Source organism: Mangifera indica, chromosome 15 (genome assembly GCF_011075055.1).
Source record: "Mangifera indica cultivar Alphonso chromosome 15, CATAS_Mindica_2.1, whole genome shotgun sequence".
NCBI classification, from domain to species: Eukaryota; Viridiplantae; Streptophyta; class Magnoliopsida; order Sapindales; family Anacardiaceae; genus Mangifera; species Mangifera indica.
In genome coordinates, this window is record NC_058151.1 from 139,906 (window position 1) to 160,610 (window position 20,705).

Sequence of the window (20,705 nt, forward strand, 5' to 3'; positions counted from 1 at the left end):
GAGGATGTATAATCAATCAGTCATATAATTCATTCTGTGAAAAGGCAACATTTAGGCGCCTGCTGTTAAACTCCGTAACGAACGGAATTGAAGCCATGGTGAACAAATTTTACCCAATCCAAAATATATATAAATTAGAATTGGAAAAAGGTCCTACAATATAAATTCGGTCACGAGACATAATAATTATTACTATAAAAAAAGTTTGAGAATCCAACTGACATAACTGGAGTAAATTAATGATTTGAATTGTATTGGAAGGTTTAATTCAGATTTGACTCTAATTAAAATAAAACTAATTTGAGATTAACTTAAAAAGTAATTAAACTTTAAATTTAATTGAAAATAGTCTGATTTTGAGATTGAATTCAACTTGTTCTATTTAAATTTGAGTTGATTTAGAAAAGTTTGGGTCAAATCTAAAACTAAGTGAATTACACAAAATATCCAAGGACAAGTCTTTAAAGTGGTTTCAAAATGAATATGAGGAATTGATAAATATTTATACACATAAAAAAAATAATAATAATAAAATTTAATTTAATAATTTTTAATATAAAGATAATTTTGTGTAAATTTCCAGTCTCATAATTGGCGCGTTCAAGCAGGTGATGGTGATGGTGATGGTGATGGTGATGGTGGGTCGGGTCTCCTAGGTTTCAGCTTTCATTCACTGAAAATAAACATGGCCGACTCTAACTTCAAGGTAGTTAGGTTTTCTCTTCCTTCATCTATGAATTCTTCTGATCATCCTTTAATGTTTGTTCTTTCATTTGCCAGGATACTACAGCGGAGACGATCGATAAATACAATGTCGAAGCAGCTGAAATTCTCGCTAATAGTGTTCTGGTCTGATTTCACTAACTATGGCTTTCTTTTTTCCCCCTTTTTTCAATTACTTTTGCTTACTATTATTATTATTATCTTTCTGTAGCATTTACCTATTACACAGTCGGCGCCCATATACGAACAACTTTTATCGGTCTTCCCCACAGCTGTGAGTTCCATTAATTGTCGTGAATTTTTCAAATGCGTTTTATTGATTTCTGTTTTTATACAAGTTATGAACATAATTCTTTCTTTCTACTAGAAATAGAGAATAAGAAGGAAAGTGTAAAATAAATATTATAGTCAGGTGCAACTTTAGTGGTGCTGTTTTTCTAATAAACCAACACTGCTATAGTCATAAACATGTGCGAATAACTCTTAATACATGTTGTATTTGATTTGTCTTATTTAATCCTTAAGACAATGGTTTCTTTTCATTTTAGTTAGAAATTTGCTTCCTTGTTGTGACACCAGTTGTTGAAGCTATGCCCCTTTTCTTCAGGCAAAATATTGGAAGCAGTATGTGGAGGCACACATGGCTGTGAATAATGATGATGCTACAAGGCAGATATTTAGCCGCTGTTTATTGAATTGTCTCCAAGTTCCTCTTTGGTATAGTTTTTCCCCTTCCGCTTTAACTTTATTTTGGTGCCACATAATCCATAATCCTTATTTGTGCTGGATTTTGAGTCGAAGTTGGTCAAATAATTCCCCAGTCTAGCATAGCAGTTTTATTTATCTGGTTTAATTGTTATTTACTTTAGTCTTTGAACATATGGCCTGCTTTTGGAAGTTACACCCACTTGCTATAGTTCAATTGCACTGAAATGGATTATAAGCGAACACCACGAACTTGATTTTGATGTGGTTATATTATAATATTAGGAAAGAAAATATTTTTATTTGAAATGCATGTAAGGAACTTTGAGGAAATAGAAGCTAAACTTTTGTTTGGTAGAAATAGCTAAATTTGTGTGATTTTTCCTTTTTTTTTTTGGGTAGTTTGGCGGAAAAAAAATTACAAGGAACTGAAGATATATTGATGAAAAATCATATTTTTTGGGATAGAGCTTGATTCTTAGCTTCTATTTTTGGGATTTTGTTAAATTTTCTTAATATGCATAAATTGGGTGGTCCTTTGAGGTAATTTAGTTTTTCAGGATGATTGCTATAGATTTTGTGTTGATATTGATTTTTTGGTTGTAATTTCGAATGCTTTCCTGTTAACAATGTGTAAATCATATTTGCAGGCCCTTAGGTTGTTTTAAGTTGTCGTTGACTTTGCCATCCCCTTTTTCTTCCTGGATGCTCTTCAATTTTTTTCTTTTTTTTTTTCATATCCAAGAGACAAAACAGTCATTTGTAGTAAAAAGATTGCCAAAAATTGGACAAACATTTCTCTAAAAATGAAAGCCATTAAAAGAGGAAGAAAACCCAGCCTCATATCATCTAATGGAGCTTCCAGCCAAAAAAGGATGCATTTTCTCCTGCCAAAGAATCATGAGATCAACCATCAATCATGTCACTAGCCGTTTAGTCTAGTTTGCTGCATTGTTTGATCAAGGCTTCTAAATTTGTTTTATGTTGACTATAGTTATTTTTATTTTTCTGGTTTGCCTTATGCAAACAACCTTTCCTTCACTTTGCTTCTATTTTTCTCTCCTTCTCTGGGTAACTTACTTTGAAAACATTCACATGTTTATGTTGGCCTATAGGAGATGCTACATTCGGTTCATTAGGAAAGTCAATGAGAAGAAGGGTGTAGAGGGTCAGGAAGAGACTAGAAAAGCTTTTGATTTTATGCTCAGCCATGTTGGTGTGTCTTCTCCCTTCAACTTTTAGATATTTCGTATAATTGTAATTCATTCCAATCTGTTTTTTTATTTTTGTTTTAAGCCATTGATACAGATCTAATACAATGGTAGTTTGGTTAATAGGTAGAAGTGACGTAGTCTGCTATTTAATATTTATGAGATTAGCCATCAACAAAAGGGAGAAGTAGAATGAGTAGAATTAAAGATAGGCTGAGCCTTGGATTTAGGAAAGAGAGATAAGGCTTTCCTTACTGGCTTGTAGTGGTATCTATGGTGGATCTGTGATTCCTTTCATTGTGTGAAGGTCATTTTCTAATAGAAAGTGTTAATTTCTCATAAGAAAAGTAGCTTTTTAAATTTAATTCCAACAAAAAATTTTGGCTAATTTATTATTATAATTTGAATCTTTATGTGGGCTTTTTTTTTTTTTTTTTTTTTGCATAAAACGAGTTGTATGTACTTCTACAAAATTGGGTAAATTTAAATATATTATAAAATGAGATTCATATTTGTTAATAAAGTTGTACCCTTCTACTTTAAAATCTGATAAGATACACTGATACAACTCCCTGTTTAATCCAATAAAGAGAATAAAATCTCAGCAATGTTTACTTCCTTTTTCTTTTCTCATTTAAATCCCATCTCTTTCGGCTAAAGGGATAACTAAATGCTATGTCAATAAGCTGTCTTGCATTAAGAATTTTCTTAAATTAATAAAAGCGAAAAATAGAGGTCTTAAATGAAGGAGTTGGTGATCGAACTTCTTGTTTCCTCAAGTTGGCTTTCTAGGTTATGTGGGTAAACATTTAGCAAGAGCTTTTTTTTTTCTCATAGTGGGCTCTCTTTTGGTAAAAAACACATTTAGAATTTTTTGAGTGTTCTGGAGAAGATAAAATTTAGAACCATAATCTGAATAAAACAAAAGAAATATCTATATGAATAGAAACTTACTGAAATTCTTTTCTAGGTCCTTTCTAGAGGTAGCATTCATTTGATTTGCTTATTTTCTGAATTGTGCTACCAGGATCTGACATAGCATCAGGACCTGTATGGTTGGAATACATCACCTTTTTAAAGTCATTACCGGTTTGTTAAATTCTTTATCTATTTCTTCTGCTAATATGAATTACTGCTTTGTAGTGGAAAAGGCCATGCAGCTATATAATTTTCTCAGGGACATTGATTTCTAAAAATGCCTGCCAAAAGAGGCAAGTTTCATTAAGTCTTTATTGTTCTTTGTGTATGATGATCTTTCAGGCTCTTAACACACAGGAAGAATCACAACGGATGACCGCTGTGCGTAAAGCATATCAAAAAGCTATTGTTACTCCAACCCATCATGTTGAGCAACTATGGAAGGACTATGAAAATTTTGAAAATTCTGTTAGTCGTCAACTGGTAATTTTTTTTCATCTGGATTATGCCTGCTGTCTCTCTCTTTTCTGCTCAGGGGTTGTGGGGGTGTTTGTATGTGAATGAGAGTCCACATGCACAAGATGGATAGTGTGTGTCAAAGGATTAGAAGCATTTTAGAAACTTTGAGGGCTTCAGTTACAGTTCATTAGTTCATTTTGAGAGGATTTTTTTCGCTTATTCAAAAGCATTGTGCTTTTGTTATAGCGCTTTACTGAACTCTTATTATGTGTGCTTGTCTTTTATTTAGTGGATTGCTAGCCCACCTCTCTGTCAATTTCTTCTGTAATAATATTCTTTTGTCTTATAAAAAAATGAAGATTTTATTACCGTCCAACAGATAGTTTTGATTCTGGATTTTTCATGCGTTTTTGTGGGTTCATTTATGTGCTGCTGATGCCTATAATAGTAAAACTTCTGGAAGTCTGATGATAATTGTTGGGCAGGCCAAGGGACTTTTATCTGATTATCAACCTAAGTATAACAGTGCCAGGGCCGTGTATAGGGAACGGAAGAAATACGTTGATGAAATTGATTGGAATATGCTTGCTGTACCCCCAACTGGCTCTTACAAGGCAAGTTCTTTTCTTCTGAGGCATTTTGTGGTTATCCTCTTAGAAATGTATATGACATGATTGAGCTTCTATTCTCCAAGTCTGATTGAACATGTGGGGTCATTTGAGTGTATCCGTCTTCCTTTATAGGGCCTTAGTGAGAAAATTTAGTGACCTGACTATACTAGTGGTTATTCAAAAACAAATGCCATAACAGGAGGTAGGGCTGAACAAAGGAACCAGGAAAAAAGGGAACTAGGTACCTGACTTTCAGGTTTCTGTTCCTACCAGGAACTGACTATGATTGGGTCGATTGGGTTCTGAAAGTAGTGGAACCGGCCGATTCTGTTTCCACCACTTTTGGATCCAGATTTGAAATTATGTTAACTTTTTTTTTTTTAAATTTTTGCAAGAAAACATGGTCATTTTGTTACAACATAAAAAATAGAAACAAAAACTCTGATTTGCCAACTTAATGACTATTGACTACAGCACTAAATGACTCTGATTAGTACTAATCTATCAAGTTGATCTTTTGATTGATTTTTTGTTTTCATTGTTAAAAAGGGTATTGCTTTTGGACTCTTGCAGGATGTTAAAGTGTGCTTTCCTGTGAGTGTGAGTTTTGTTGTTTTGTGTTGACCATAGAGTGATTCTTGATCGAATTTTTGAACAATGCCAACTAAAAGATTCATCTTCAAAGAGGATTTTTGTTTTCTGATTTTGGGGAGATTTTCAAGGGCTGATTTTATTTACTTTGTTACTATGTATAAGTTAGTCAGTTAGAAATTGTTGGTAGATCTTTGATTTTGTCTTCAACTTTGTTGTGGTGTTTGGTTGGTTCAGCAAGATTTTTTTTCTTATGACTTTGTTTAGCCGGATCTCACTGAAACAAGTTTATTGAAGGCCTATTGAAGGATTTTTTGAAGCCAGAATTATAAAATATATGAAGGTTTATTTAAGGGTTTTTTGGTTGGCAATGTTGAGAGTTTTTGGAATTGCTACTTTCTTTTCTGGATACTGGTTCTGGTGTATTATAATATATATGCATCTTTGGGTTATAAATGAAAAGTCAAACCGTAGAAATCATTCTTGTTTCACTAGTGTTATATAGCATTTCATGTATTATATATGTGATAAGCAGGAAGCAATGTATGAGTTGTGTTGGATGCATCCTGCAAGGAAAGGAAGGAGATAGGGAAGAGGAAGAAGATGAGAAAAAAAAGGAGATGGGTGGACAGTGCCGAGTACTTGGAATTGGAGCTGACTGGTTAGGTTCCAGGTTCCAATTGCTAAAACTTAGGAACCGTTCAGTTTCAGTTCCTAATGTTTCAGCAGGGTACCTGGACCCACTCACCACTAGGAGGAGGAGTGGTTTCTTTTTTGTGTGTGTGTGTGTGTGTTTATCCTGTTTTTTGTATATATATGCATGTTATAACATGTGAATTTGCTGATTTGGCTGACAGGAAGAATTGCAGTGGTTGGCTTGGAAGAGGCTTTTGGCCTTCGAAAAGTAAGAAGTGTCAGCTACTGTAGTATCATGATAATAAATGTGCATTGCCATAGATGTTATGGTTTGTAATATATTTTGGCTTATGCAAATTAACTTTCTGTACTGTGTTGGATCTAGGGTATGGTTATGTACTTATGAGCTTAGATTGCTTTTTGGAAGATTTTAGAATAAGGAAGTTTACATTTACTTATTAGCAGGAAATGAGAAATTAACTTGCTTAATGCTTATTGACGTTTTTTTTACCATCAACTTTTATGTTTAAAATGATGAAACAATCATAAGAGCAAAAATATATTCTGTGGTAGCTAAAATCATTATATATATATATGTTTTTTTGCAATGGGCATTGGTTGCATTTTGTGCATTCTGTATATATATCTATTCTACTTCCTTTTCGATGATGTATAAGGTATTTGAATGACAGTAGTATGTTTGGGGTGATATATATATATATATATACACACACACACATGTATGTATGTATGTATGTATGTTATTTTGCAATGGCCATTGGTTACATTTTGTATCATAGATACAATCTCATAAAATTTGATTATCTATTCTATTTCCTTTTCCATGATGTATAAGGTATTTGAACAACAATAGTATGTTTGAGGTGATTCATATGTAACATAGCTAAGTGATTCCTTTTTCTTTTATTTTTTCCTGGTGTAAACTTTTGATATGAAGGGGTTAGTGACACCTTTAGTCCTCTAGCTTTGGTGGTAATTGACCCATGGATAAGGTTAGACCTAAAGCAAGTTGGCTTGATTCAGTTCGAATTCATTCACTTTGAATTCTAGCTAGGAGATTTTGCTCGTTTTTTAAACCAAACTGAATTCAAAGTAGAGAGAGTTTGACTTGCTCTAACTCATGAGCTAAGCGGATGACTTGATTTGGTTTGAACTTAACTTATAGCTCAATTTGAATTATGTTAAAAAATTATCAAAAAAACATTATTTTACCCATTATTAGATAAAATAACGTCGTTTTGTCAATGAGTCATGAATTGAAACCATGAATCCGCATCATAGATTCAAACTATAAATTTAAGTCAAACTCTAGCCAACCTTAATTTTGACTTGACGAATTCGAACCATACTCAAGCGAAAATATTTTTTATTTGAACTGAACTCGAGCTGAGGGGTGTTTGAGTTCGGCTTGGTTCATATCCACCCATACCCTTAGACTTAAGTATGCATTATCACCACTATGTGAATATTTTGGAAATCTATAGCTGTGAACTTCTAAGGTGAATTCTTTTTAATGACTTTTAACTAGATGTAATTGTTTTGCAGGGGAAATCCTCAAAGGATAGACAATGTATTGTCCAACAAGCGAATTATATTCACGTATGAGCAGGTAGAGTAAATGATAAAGTTATTTGGTTTTTTTTTGTCCTACATGTTTCAGCAAAGACCATAAATAGAGAAGAACGAGATAATGAGTGATATGACAGTGAGAAAATGATTAGAATAGGGAAGATAGGAGATAGAAAGGAGGAACAGAGAGAGAGATAGAAATTATAGAAAATAATAAAGCAAATAGAAGAATAGAAGTTGCAACAGAAATTAGCAGGAGTAAGGCTTGAAGAGGGAAAGAATTAAAAGAGTGAAAAGATCTTAGGGAGAAGGGAGTTAATTCATCATATTATTTCTTCCACCAACTACATTTCAAAGACAAAATAATAGCCTAATCTATACGTTAACATTGACGAATCAAGTATATGTAGAAGATTTTGGAAGAGGCAAACTTTGCGTAGTTATTCTTGTCAGTCTTATCTTTAATCTTTAATGGCTGACTCTCGATAGGACCTTTACATGCCCTAAAACATGTTATGGAAAGCTAAAGTTCCCTCAAAAATTCAAGTTCTGTATGGGCTTTGGCCTTTGGGAAAATTAATTGATTCTTTTTATTGAAGAAAAAAACATTACAACTCGACACCCCTTGTCTCCTTTCTCTTTTCCACTCTTCACGTTACCCAAAAATCTTTTGATTTTCCTCTTCATTTTCTCCCTAAAAATCAATTACAAATTCAACAATCAATACAAGTAATCAAGCTCAAATTACATCACAAAAAAATATTGTTAGGTAGCAAGTTGAATATCTCCTAGATTAAACTTCCCATGATCTCCTTAAGCTGTGTTTTAGTGCTCATATCAGTTTGTTCATTCCAACGTTTCTATACTTTATTGTGAATTCCACTGCCAAATGAGTTCTATCACCATCTTTATCAACATTCTTCAAGAAATTTGTCGTTTGAGGCTACAGTGTGGAGTACCTGCAAATTTCATCAATGAGTTGTTGTTTCTTTTTGGAGTCAATGGTGAGTTGGCAAAGAAATTATGAGTTGTGTCTTGATCTCTTTGATGTTGGCGTTGGTGGAATCAAGGATGTTGTTGAGATTTGTCCATGTCAACGAGGTTGCGACATAACTGGACAATGGTGGTTGAAGTTGTTGGAATATATAAGTTTCACATTGGGAAGAAAAATAAAAATGAAAAGGTATATAATATAATGGGTATCCAAGTTAGATTGACTCAAGTTATTTTAACAATTGAAACCCAAAATATGTTAAAGTCCTTAATTCATCAAGATGTTGATCTACACTCCAATTTTAAAGACCCTAAGATTTTTAACATGTTATTAGAGCCTGTTGATCCAAGGCATGTTTGAGCATGGTGTATTGAGCTAAAAGAAGCCAAACCCTTGGGTTAAAACCTAGGTGGACCCATGGGCTAGCCAAGAAGAGCTATACCCAATTTTGAGCCCAAGTTTAAATGGATTAGCAAAGAATAGATAGACCCTGCTTCAAGCTGAGCCAAGAAAAGCCAAACCCAAGTTTAGATGGGCCACCCCATGTATGGCAATAGTTAACTAGTAGCCCAGTTCACTTAAGGGGCAGTGTAGGAATATATAAGTCCCACATTGGGAAGAAAAATAAAAAAGAAAGGGTATATAATATAATGGGTATCCAAGTTAGATTGGCTAAGTGATTTTAGCAATTGGTGTCCAAAACATGTTGAAGCCCATAATTAATTATGATGTTGATCCACACTCTATGCTTAAAGACCCCAAGATTCCTAGCAGAAAATTTGATGCTGGAGAAGTATCAGTGCAGGGTGGAGATTTGTAAAGGAAGGTTTTTTTTTCTGAGGGGGAGGGGGGATTGGATTGGAGGGAAAGAGTTGTTGGGGTTTGCTGGAGAGACACCATTGATGGAGAGTTCAAACTCTCTGTGTTTGTGTTTTTTTCCATGATAGGGAGAGTGAGAGTGAGAGGTTGAAGAGAGAATTGGATTAGGTTAAGAGGGAATGGACGGTGGAGATTTAAATAAAGGATAACAATGGACAGTAAAGATGAAAGGGATTATCTAATTAATAAGGGCAAATGATGGGATTTACACCTCTCCCTTTGTTAGAGGGATTGTTGCATAACGTTTGGGTAACAACAGGAGTTTTGGACTAATCTTGATACTCCAGGAGATTTGAAGTATATAGGATAAAACTCAAGGGGTTGTCAACTACTGTCCCCATTTTTTTTTTTTTTTTTTGGTCTTTCTGACATTTTCGGACTTTAGATATCATTTTCTCCCTAGGAATTGATTGTGTCTGCTTTCTAACTTAACTCTTGATTTCATTCCAAGCCCATTTCAGCACTCTCCTTAAATGTGTCCACCCTGATAAATTCTCATTTTACTTTGCTTATTTGCGGTAGTGTTACTATTATTGTTGTGTTAACTGTCAAATATGGTTTTATTTCTTTTGTCCCTGCTCAAATATGTCAACTGCAGTTTTACAATTTCTTTGCTGTTACTTTCCCAGTACACTTTTGTTGTGCTTATCTGATTGCATCTTGTTGATGTTCAGTGTCTGATGTATTTGTACCATTATCCTGACATATGGTATGACTATGCTACATGGCATGCAAAAAGTGGGTCTATAGATTCTGCAATCAAAGTATTTCAGCGTTCTTTGAAGGCTCTTCCAGGTAGATAGTGATTCCTTTTTGCCTTTTTTCTGCTATATTGGGCTAGACTCGTTCTAACATTTAAATCTACGAATGGTTTTGAGGATTTTTGTTTTTCACTTTTATGGGCTTGTCCAGGAGTATTCATCTGCCAATTTCTTTTTCTCTCTTTCATGTTTTTAAATATATATGTGACCTTTTTTTTTCCCTTTCAAACTCATCATCAGATTCAGAAATGCTGAGGTATGCTTTTGCAGAACTGGAGGAATCTCGTGGAGCAATTCCGGTGTGAAAAGTTGGATTATTTTTTTATATTTTAAGATAAGAATTTAAATGCGTTAAATCTCTTGTTTTTTTAGCTTTTTTAATCTTCCATTTGCTTCCATGCAGGCTGCAAAAAAATTATATGAAAGCCTTTTGGTAGATGATGTTAATGCAACAGCTCTGGCACATATACAAGTAAGATATTGTCTGTTGTTTTGTGAACATGCTTATTTTTCTTTTTTCTTTCCTTTTTTTTTTTTCAAAGAAACAACCAATATTGTTAAACAAAGTGTACAGGTTTTATTAATATTCACAAATTGTATAGATTCCTTATATAAGTGCTGAAAAGTTTTGTTTCTACTTGTTTGTATGTAATGGCTACTTGAATGTGTAGATATGTTCTCTTGGAAAATTGAGGTTAGACATGAAGAAAAGAGTAGTGCCTGCCCTTTTTCTTTTTTATTTTCGCTAGCTAATATTGTTTGGTGCCACCCATTTCACAGTTATTTTTAATTATCAGTTTGGCTATTCATGGGAAGTATTTCATGTTTAAAAAAGAGTTCATGTTCCCAAGAATACTAACAATTTATTTGTTACATTAACTGTTCTCCATGCTGTAGTTTATTCGTTTCCTGAGAAGAACTGAAGGAGTTGAAGCAGCTCGCAAGTACTTCCTTGATGCTCGCAAATCCCCAACCTTCACATACCATGTATATGTTGCTTATGCTTTGATGGTGTTCTGCCTTGACAAGGATCCACAGGTCTTTTCTCTTGTTTTTCATGAGTTTGATCAGCCTTGTTTCCAATTGGAAAAGCAATCTTTTTCTCACTCTCGTACTCTCTTGATATGTTCATGAGAGACAAACAAAGGCTATATTATCAACTTGCTACTTGTTGTATCCCTTGTCCGCATGTCAAGAGGGGAATGAGAGAATGATGAAGAGACTTAAAAAGAAAGTGCTCATACTATTCCTCTTAATATTGGTAATATTGTCACATGCATGCAAACCGAATTTTACTATGAATAAATAATATGATTCTCCTCATATTTCAGCCTAATCTTGCTTTGGCATGAATGATAGAAATAAATTCATCAACAATAAAACTATGTGTATACTCTTTTGAGTACATAATTGAATATACAATGGATGTGTCATTATGTGATTGAGTGATTTTGAATTAAAGATAGAATAACACCTAATCACATTATAAAACATCAATTGTGTATTGAAAAATGTGAATATATAGTATTGTTCATTCATTAATAGAGAGCCCTATGTTTATTAACAATTAATGAAGAAAATGAAATTCTAAAATACACAATAGGTAAATCCCTAAGATTATTAATACAAAGACTAAAATAAACTCAGACTTATTCTCTTCCTACATTAAGAGATGATATAACCAAGCAGGATTTCATGGTGACATCTAAAACAGTCCCACTGGGAATAATATGAATTATGCCAGTTGCTGTCTCCTCTACCTTAACCACCTGGACAACCCAACCAACAACCCCACAAACTCCTTGCAGGCAGTTTCTTATGTCCATAGCATACTCAGTTGATATTTAGATCAATAATTAAACATTGCTTCCTGTAGACAAATTGTTCAATTTTACGTGGTTGGTAAAATGTGTCTTTACTGGTCTATATTAATGCAGGTTGCACACAATGTTTTTGAAGCCGGGTTGAAACGTTTTATGCATGAGCCAATGTATATCCTTGAGTGAGTCAAGATCTGTCTAATCTCAAATCTATAAAATTGAACTGCTTTTTGTTTTGTTTCTTCAAGGAATTTGGTAAATTTTTGGGCTTCTTTATGTGTAATGGTAGAGCAAGTATGAATTATTGATGACTTTTATATGGGCAATGGGTTTATTGGGTACACTTTTACTCTTTAAATGAGGCAAGGCGTGCTGTCTATTGGTACATAATAACTCACATGTTGACTTCATTGAAAATATTGGAGTTTTTAATGCTTTATATCAAAGTATGTTCTGAAGAAACTCATTTTGTGACCAAATTACCTTTATCACTATTACTGGTATATGTGTAGCCCATTAGTGGGGCTTTGCATGGGTATGAATGTGGCAATGGACATTCATTGGACATGCATCTAGTTTTGATAATTAAGAAGGTGCATCTCTCTTTTAGGGTTTATTGGGTACACATTTACTCTTTAAATGAGGCAAGGCATGCTGTCTATTGGTACGTAGTAACTTGCATGTTGGCTTCATTGAAAATATTGAGAATTTTTTATGCCTTATCTCAAAGTATGGTCAGAAGAAACTCATTAGTAGAGCTTAGCATGGGTTTGAATGTGGCAATGGACATTCATTAGATGTGCATCTAGTTTTGATAAAACGGAAGTTGCATCTCCCTTTTAAATTTTTTGGAGAACTAGTGTAGGGATGTTAATTATTTTGTTCATAATGTTGCAGATATGCAGATTTTTTGTCTCGTTTGAATGATGACAGGAACATTCGGGCTTTATTTGAGCGGGCTTTGAGCTCACTCCCACCTGAAGAATCCGTTGAGGTATAATATATGTATTGTTTTTTCACATTTTTAGAACAACAGTAGTGTAGGGATGTTAATATGAACATTTTAATGCAGACTGCAACAAAACACCAGTAAACTTACATATATATGGAATTATGATTTGAATTGGTTTCAGGCCTGCTTTTCTATGTTTTTTTATATTCTATTTGGATTCTTGTTTTATGTACCATTAGTATGCTGGATTCGGCTCTTTTAGTTTGCTAAATTTTTTGGAGCCATGGTTGTTATTTGTAGATTACCTATAATAGTGATCCAGAATTGGAAATGGGCTTTACTTATGTTATTAGGTTTCTTATATGCAATTGTTGTGGTTTTGTATGGTACATACACTTTCATCCAAGCATGTGTATGTATGTATATGAGATCTTCTACCGAGCACTGAAATGAATTTTAGACGTGACTTCAAGTTCCAGCCATCATTTACTCTTCTATCTTCCCACAGAGCCATTTATGAAGTTCATTGTCTTTTTCGGTTACGTATATTTATGTGAGCAAATGTTAATCTTCTGCCAAGTACCTACATGCATTTAAAATGCAACTTAAAATTCTTGCCACAAGTGACACTAGTAACTTTGCTAACACACTACTTCAAACTGTGCTATGCCTTATTTTGGAAATAGCTATCCATTAATTGCGGAAAAGACGTGATTTTTTACTATGACCAGCTATATTTTTGAGTGTTTTATGTCTTTGATTCATTATTGCTTGCCAATATTCTTAACTGATGCTTGTGACGCCCCATTGCAGGTGTGGAAACGATTCACCCAATTTGAGCAAATGTATGGAGATCTAGATAGCATGTTGAAGGTAATAATCATATTTTGAGTTAATGTTGTTCTGCTGCCCTTTTTTTTGCATCCCATGTTGTGTTCCTTTTGGTTGAACTTAGTTTTTCTTTCTTTATCTTCTGAACCCTTATTCTTTTTTATTTTTTGTACTAATGATTATAAAATTTCACCAATTACTAAGCAATCACTGTTGCAGAAAATTAATAAATAAACCTCTAGGCCATTTTTTTTTTAACTCATTTGAAAGAAATATATTGCCATGCATTAGAATATTCATAATATTAACTCTGCAAAATAGGTTTTTTCTGCCACAAGAAGGTCAATTATTTGCAGTTGATGTTTAGGTTGAGCAAAGAAGAAAAGAAGCTCTTTCGAGGACAGGTGAAGAGGGAGCAACTGCATTAGAGGGTTCATTGCAGGATGTGGTATCACGCTACAGTTTCATGGATCTTTGGCCCTGCTCTTCTAAGGATCTTGATCATTTGGTCCGGCAAGAGGTACCTTCCATTAGTTTGTCCTACTATTTATGTGAATTGCTGCAGAAAATGCCAGTTACCATCAATGCTTTCTTATTTACTTACATTGATCTTTCACATTCTGGTAATTTTAAATCTGCACTAATTTTCTGTCTAATAAGGTTTTGGCATTTTCTAAAAAAGGATTTAATGATTACTTGTTGCCCAACCCATTTTTTCTTACTGAACAAAATATTTACAGGAAAAGTACTACAAAGAATGAAGTTAAATATGCCACAGTAGAATAGAAAATTCTACTACAGGAAATTTGAAAAAAATTCAGCACTCTTATCTTATTTGCTTGTACATTTATTCATATATACACTTTTCCTGGGCTCACAAGTTCAGCCATAAACATGCAATAAGATATTCTTTACTTATTATGACCCTTTTAAATTACTTTTTTATTGTTTAAATGTTACTCTTTCATTTACACAATGGAGAGCACTTAGAGGTTCCAGATTTTATTGAAACAGTCTTGAGGTTTGTTGAAACCTTTTATATCATGCTTAGATAATTCTGTTATTATTGTTAGGGCACTGTTTACGTGTGCTGTAGTAATGCAGACATTAAACCAACCAAGTGACATTTTTTTTTTGTGAAACAATACAGTATATTTGCAAAAGTACTAGAATATATGTTAAGTGCACATGAGAACAAATCTCTTCTCATAATGAAACAAAGACCAAAAAAAGATGTCACTAAAAAAAAGACTGAAGTAGTACTATTCAGTGAAAACAACTGCAAGAACTAGATTTAAAAGTAAGGCTAAATAGCCTGACTCTATTCCACATGAAATGAATAAGAATGAATTTCTTTTTTGAAACTGAGATCCAAAGTGAAGCGAAAGGTGCAGTTTGCTCCAGAATACACTAGATCCTCTCTTTTGCATCTTCAAAAATCCTTTATTGTCTTTCTGCCATCTGACCAAAAGAGGGCTGACATCATGCAGTACCAAAGTATTTGTCCTTCTTTCCTTACCAAATGCAAAGAAATGTTATCTGTGTTGTTATTTATCCATGTATTCCACTATGTTCATTTTCAGTGGCTTGCCAAAAACGTTAACAAGAAAGTGGACAAAACAGCTTTCCCTAATGGACCTGGAGTTGTTGGTACAGGTTAAATCTTTGCTTTTTAAGTCAGGTCTGTCTTTACAGTTAGGGGTTGTTCTGATCACTGGGTATATACTACTGTTTATTTTTCTGTAGATAGGAGTCCATCTAGCCTGGCAAGCAATTCAGCTGCTTCTGCAAAAGTTATTTATCCAGATACTTCTCAGATGGCGATTTATGATCCAAGGCAAAAGCCTGGTATGCTAATTTTTTATTGTTCTTTAAGCACTATTTTATTCACAAGTATTACTTATACTGTGGCATGTGTGAGACCGGGTAATACCCTTGTGATATTAAAAAAGAAAAACTATTAATACAGGAAGATGATTTACGGTGAGGCATAGTTGTCAAAAATGCGCCTCAAGCACGCTTAAGCAATGCTTTACTCAAGACGATGGCCACATCGCCTTGAGTATGCTCAAGGTGACTAGTGGTTCAAGGGCTATCGCTTTTAGTGGTTTTTTGATGCCTTAGGAAAAGCTTTAGGCACCGAAAAAGCTTGCTATAGAGTTAACGACAAATTCTAGACAATTTTTGACACAGTTTCAGGTTTTTAGACAAGTTTTGGGCAATTTTCAGTTTAATATAAGGATTATTGACAATTTTTAAGGTCTCCAGTGAGGTTCAAGGTTTTTGAAGAGATCACTAATAAGTTTTAAGGTCGTCGAGAGGTCAACAGTGAGTTCTAAGGTTACGAAGAGATTGTTAGTGAGTTCTAGGGTTAGCAAAGAAGTTGTTGGAAAGATTTAAAGTTGTCGGATAAGTTCACTGATCTTTTATAGACGATCGTCAAATAAGTCTAAGCATGATAAATAATTGTTGTTAGATCTAAGATTGTTGTAGTTGTTGGTCAATTTTTTATTGTTGATGTAGTAACAAATAATTTAAATTTAATGGATATAAAATAAAAATTAATAGAATTTTTTAATTGCCTTTGGTAAAAAAGCAACACCTTCACTTTGACTTTTTCGCTTAGGCAATAAGACCCCTCATTGCCTTTTGACGCTTTTTGTCTTTGACAACTATGCAAGGGGGAGAGTAAAATAGTGGACAAGTAATAAACCAAAAATATCAAAAACAGAGATTTCTTACATGTCCCAAAAAATGCAACTAGGAAAGCAATTACAAAAACAAACTTTTGATGTATTTATTTCAGTAGTTTTCTCCTGTAAAGTCTTTAATTCAGATGCTGGCACTAAATTTCAAACCATTGAATTACTTTTTTATTTATATGAATGTTTTTTGAAATTTGTAATCTATGTAGCTTATGTGAGGACCTTACATGTGACTACAGGAATTGGAATTGCTCCTGGTACAATAGCATCTGGAGCTGCTCCAAACAACATGTCTAATCCCATGGTTGCAATGGTGGGTGGTGGAGCAATAAATACATTTGATGATATACTGAAGGCAACACCCCCTGCATTGGTAGCGTTTTTAGCAAACTTACCTGCTGTTGAAGGTACTTTCTCAAAATTGTATTGCACTTGTATGATATGATTTCAATTTTCAGTATATAAACATGTGTTTCAAGTATCCTACATTTGATTTCTCAATCTGCAGATTAACTTGTACTTGACAATGTGATGGAGTCAGTTTTCGGAAATACTATTCTATTTATCATATAGCCATTTATGTTGATGTTGACCTGAAAAGAAGTTAAATAATTGTAAAATATATTATCTCTTCTCGGCTTATAGGGGTCAGCATCACCTTGTGGCATTAAACATCTCCTTAAAAGTCAAGTAAACATTGGCATGACTATGGCCTCAAACCTGTGTTATGTCAGCAGCACTACAAATGAGTCTCCATGCTGCTTAATGTGATTAAGTCTCCTACTTTGATACTGTGAAGTGAGAAACATTTTGTGAAATGGTATAGCCGATAACTGGAGGTGTCCACAGTCCTTAACCATTTTGATATTGTTGGTTGTAGCACTCACATGAATTGGGGTGGTATGCCTGTTTCTTCCTTCAATTTTTTGTAAAATAATTAGTTTTCCTTTTGAGTTTCTTATATTAATTTATAATATCAGAATAACAATGTATATTTGGAGTATTTTTACATTTAATTTTATTCTCTCGTAAATATTTGAAGTCTTATTGTAGCTTATTTTGTGTTATTAATTGAAATACATCTTTTCAAAATATCAAATAATGAATTTGATTTTTTGCTCACTCTCTTAGAAGCGTTTATTTAGTATGATATCTGTAATAATTTATTTAGCTTACCGTAGAAACTTCTAAAGTAAATCTTCAAAATGATTTAAATGGAAAATAACCCATAATTTTTTCTTTTGGTTATTATTTATTCATTTTTTGTGAGCAAATATTTTACAATTTTGGTTAATTATTAATTTGACTCAGTGTTATTGGTTTTAATGGTGGAAAAGGGAGGCATTGAAGTAATATGCACAAAAAAGGTCCAATCATTACAGTCATAAGTTGGACCATATATTCGATAGTAGATTACTAGACTTGAAACAACTTTTTGTTTAAGGCTGAGATTTGTTGGTTTTTTTTAAATATTTTTTTGAGGGATATATGCTTGTGTAGAGCTGTTTTAGAATGCCCATTTTGTTTTGGAAGTCCCGGGCTATTCTGATGTTCGATTTTTTCTTCCCTCTTTTGTAAAGGGAAAGCCTTTTTTTTTTTTGGGACACATAATACAATTTTACTGGCATGAGATTTGAACCATTGGTTATGCAATAGTTCACAGATTTGCTGAATTGGCAAGAATTAATGCTATCTTTTGGCTATAATTTACTTTTCATTTCTAAATTGATGGATTAATGCATGTTAATAGATAGGAACTCAAATCTTGTTTTAAGTTAGATTTTCAAACCTTTGTTTAATTACTATTTCACGCTTATGCATGAAATTTGTAGTATGGTGGTACTTAATTTCCTTTTAAAGGGGAGGTCTTGACTTATGCCCATTTACATTATGTAAAATACATACAACTTTGAGTCTTCCTCCAAGCTGAAATTTTCTGTAGTCACCAATAATGTGACGCTTTCTGTTTTTTTCTGAATATTTTATCTAAGTTACTAATAGTTTGATGCTTATTTATTCCTTTTATTTCTTTATGAATGATTACAGGTCCAATACCAAATGTGGATGTTGTTTTATCAATTTGTTTGCAGAGTGACTTATCTAGAGGGCAGGCTGGGAAATCACGGACTTTTCCTGCTCAAACACCAGCAGGCCCTGCTACTAGTGCAAGTGATGTTTCTGGCTCCACCAAATCCCATCCTGTCCCAAGCGGTTCCTCATTTAAACCAACAAGGGACAAGCAATTCCTGAAAAGAAAGGATTTGGACAGTAAGTCTATCCTTCCTTTCACAACCTTTTCTATACAAATATATAATAAAACTGTGTACCCATTTTGAGTACACAAATGTATATACACTTATATGTATCATCACATGATTGAGTGATTTTGAATTAACGATAAAATAACACCCAATTATGTGATGACACATGAGTGTGTACACAATTGTATACCTAAAGTGAATATATATAGTATTGTTCGACAAATATATGAGGCATTCTGTACCAGGCACTTTTCATGCTTAGAAATATTTCTATAACCGTAGACATCATTTTTCATACATAAGACTACTTGAAAAATTTTAGACAATTGCGTGATCTAGTTAGGACTTGGGCTGGGTGAAAGGTGAAGCGGTAGGATCACTGTTCTCTGATATCCTGATTAGATGAACATTTGCAGTACATTAGCTCACTAGAATGCAGAATATAGTGACCCGAGTTATATTCTGTGGTTCCTTAATCATGAATCATCATTTTAAGGATATTAATGTGAAAACTTGAAAATTAAAAAATAAAAACTGAAGGTTTTTCTTGTCTTGAGTGTATTTTGTTCCAATCTTAGAATGGGACAGGTAAATCTGTGCAATTACCACATAAATGAAATTCACAATCATCTGACTAGTGCATCTTGTGTTTTGAGTTGTTTCCAGTCATTTAGTGTCACTAGGGTGTCAATGACATTCCTCCAGTCTTTGCAGAAGTACTTTTGTTCAGTAATTATTAATCAAAAACCTTATTTGCATAAGAGAGGGTCAAACAGTAGTATTGGACTCTAATATGCTCATTCACTGGCATGATTGAATTTAATCAATGGAATTATCTCATACTTACAAGTACGTAACCAGAGCCCAATATATGCCCAATGTGCAACGTCAGCAGAATTAAGAGAATTAGAGAACTTTTATTTGAACAAAATAACTCTCGGTTGAAAAAATTGTAAAGTCAAGTCAGAGAATTCATGAATCCTAAAATTTAAACTGATTCGATAGCTTCTAATAGTAGTACTTCAGAGGTGGTAGATGTTTTTTTTTTTTTTTTCTCTAAATTTCTGTTAGCACCTTGGGCAATTAATTTTTTTTTGATAAAGGTATTCTTCATCATTGATAGGGCAAGATGATGATGAAACAACAACAGTGCAAAGCCAGCCATTACCAAGGGATGTTTTTAGGATACGACAGATGCAGAAATCTCGGGGAAGTGCTAGTTCACAGACAGGATCAGCATCATATGGAAGTGCTCTCTCTGGAGATCTCTCTGGTAGCACTGGCTGAACTACCACTGAGTATGCCAGAATTCTCTTTACCAGATTAATTTTATCAGTTTAAGCCTAAAATGCTGGTTTCTTGGCTAAGGGAATTGAACAAGTAATTTCTATATGACATTTATATTCATGTCTAAAGCATTAGAATAGTTAATAATGCTAATTGCGGGAAACATTTTATTGTATTGTTATTATTTGATGGATGTACATTGCCCTGACCTTTCCTACATTGTGACATCATGATAAGATATTCACGTTCATTTTGGCTAGAGATTTTTTCTATTGCAGCAAATCTCCATAGTTATAAGACTAATTTTCGATATGGATGGATGCAATTTGAGCTGGATCAGGCTTAGATTGTTGTTCGGCTTGAATTGAGTTGAAGAAATTTCATCTTGAAATTGATGCCTCATTGGCGTTGCTATATTGGAGCTCACCTTGTGGGTGATTCTTCTCTTCTTTGGTCTCTTGTTCTTCTTCATTGATTTTTCTATATTTGAATAATTTTTTTTTTCTAGTGTTATTGTTTACTATTCGAGTAATCCTAGCTAAATTCACTATGCAAATGGGTGTACAATTCATTTAGTGAAAGACTTTTGGGCGGCTAATGATTTGTTCAGGGAGATTCCAAGGACAAATGGCGAGTTAAGCATAGCATCAGCTGTCTTTAAAAGGAGTAGATTTATTTATGACATGAAATATAGTGAAAGGCCATGGGCATAGCCGTAGCCATAGCCATAGGATTTCCTTGATCATAAAGTCATGTATAAATGTTAAAATG

General features: G+C 33.6%; 1 protein-coding gene across 3 annotated transcripts; it reads left to right on the forward strand.

The window, feature by feature from the left end:
- Nucleotides 1-545: 545 nt before the first annotated feature.
- On the forward strand, nt 546-20,195 carry LOC123198135 (cleavage stimulation factor subunit 77). Of its 3 annotated transcripts, none has more exons than XM_044612759.1 (23): nt 546-706; nt 781-849; nt 935-997; nt 1,331-1,440; nt 2,544-2,644; nt 3,667-3,728; nt 3,900-4,040; nt 4,502-4,630; nt 6,076-6,122; nt 7,421-7,484; nt 9,992-10,112; nt 10,319-10,377; nt 10,482-10,550; nt 10,976-11,116; nt 12,016-12,080; nt 12,796-12,892; nt 13,664-13,723; nt 14,049-14,201; nt 15,265-15,337; nt 15,428-15,529; nt 16,626-16,793; nt 18,433-18,654; nt 19,771-20,195. In XM_044612759.1, the coding sequence occupies exons 1-23, from the start codon at nt 686-688 to the stop codon at nt 19,932-19,934; spliced, it is 2,301 nt and encodes a 766-aa protein (XP_044468694.1). In that variant the 5' UTR covers nt 546-685; the 3' UTR covers nt 19,935-20,195. The 3 variants fall into 3 exon arrangements, with proteins under 3 accessions (XP_044468694.1, XP_044468695.1, XP_044468696.1); XM_044612760.1 differs by having other exon boundaries at nt 15,265-15,331; XM_044612761.1 differs by lacking the exons at nt 546-706; nt 781-849; nt 2,544-2,644 and having other exon boundaries at nt 978-997.
- The last annotated feature ends 510 nt before the right edge of the window (nt 20,196-20,705 follow it).

Coding starts and splice junctions, on each gene's coding strand:
- LOC123198135 (XM_044612759.1), top strand. CDS start 686: ATGGCCGACTCTAACTTCAAG. Junction 7,485..9,991: donor TTATATTCACGTATGAGCAG/GTAGAGTAAATG, acceptor GTTGATGTTCAG/TGTCTGATGTATTTGTACCA. Junction 11,117..12,015: donor GCCTTGACAAGGATCCACAG/GTCTTTTCTCTT, acceptor ATATTAATGCAG/GTTGCACACAATGTTTTTGA.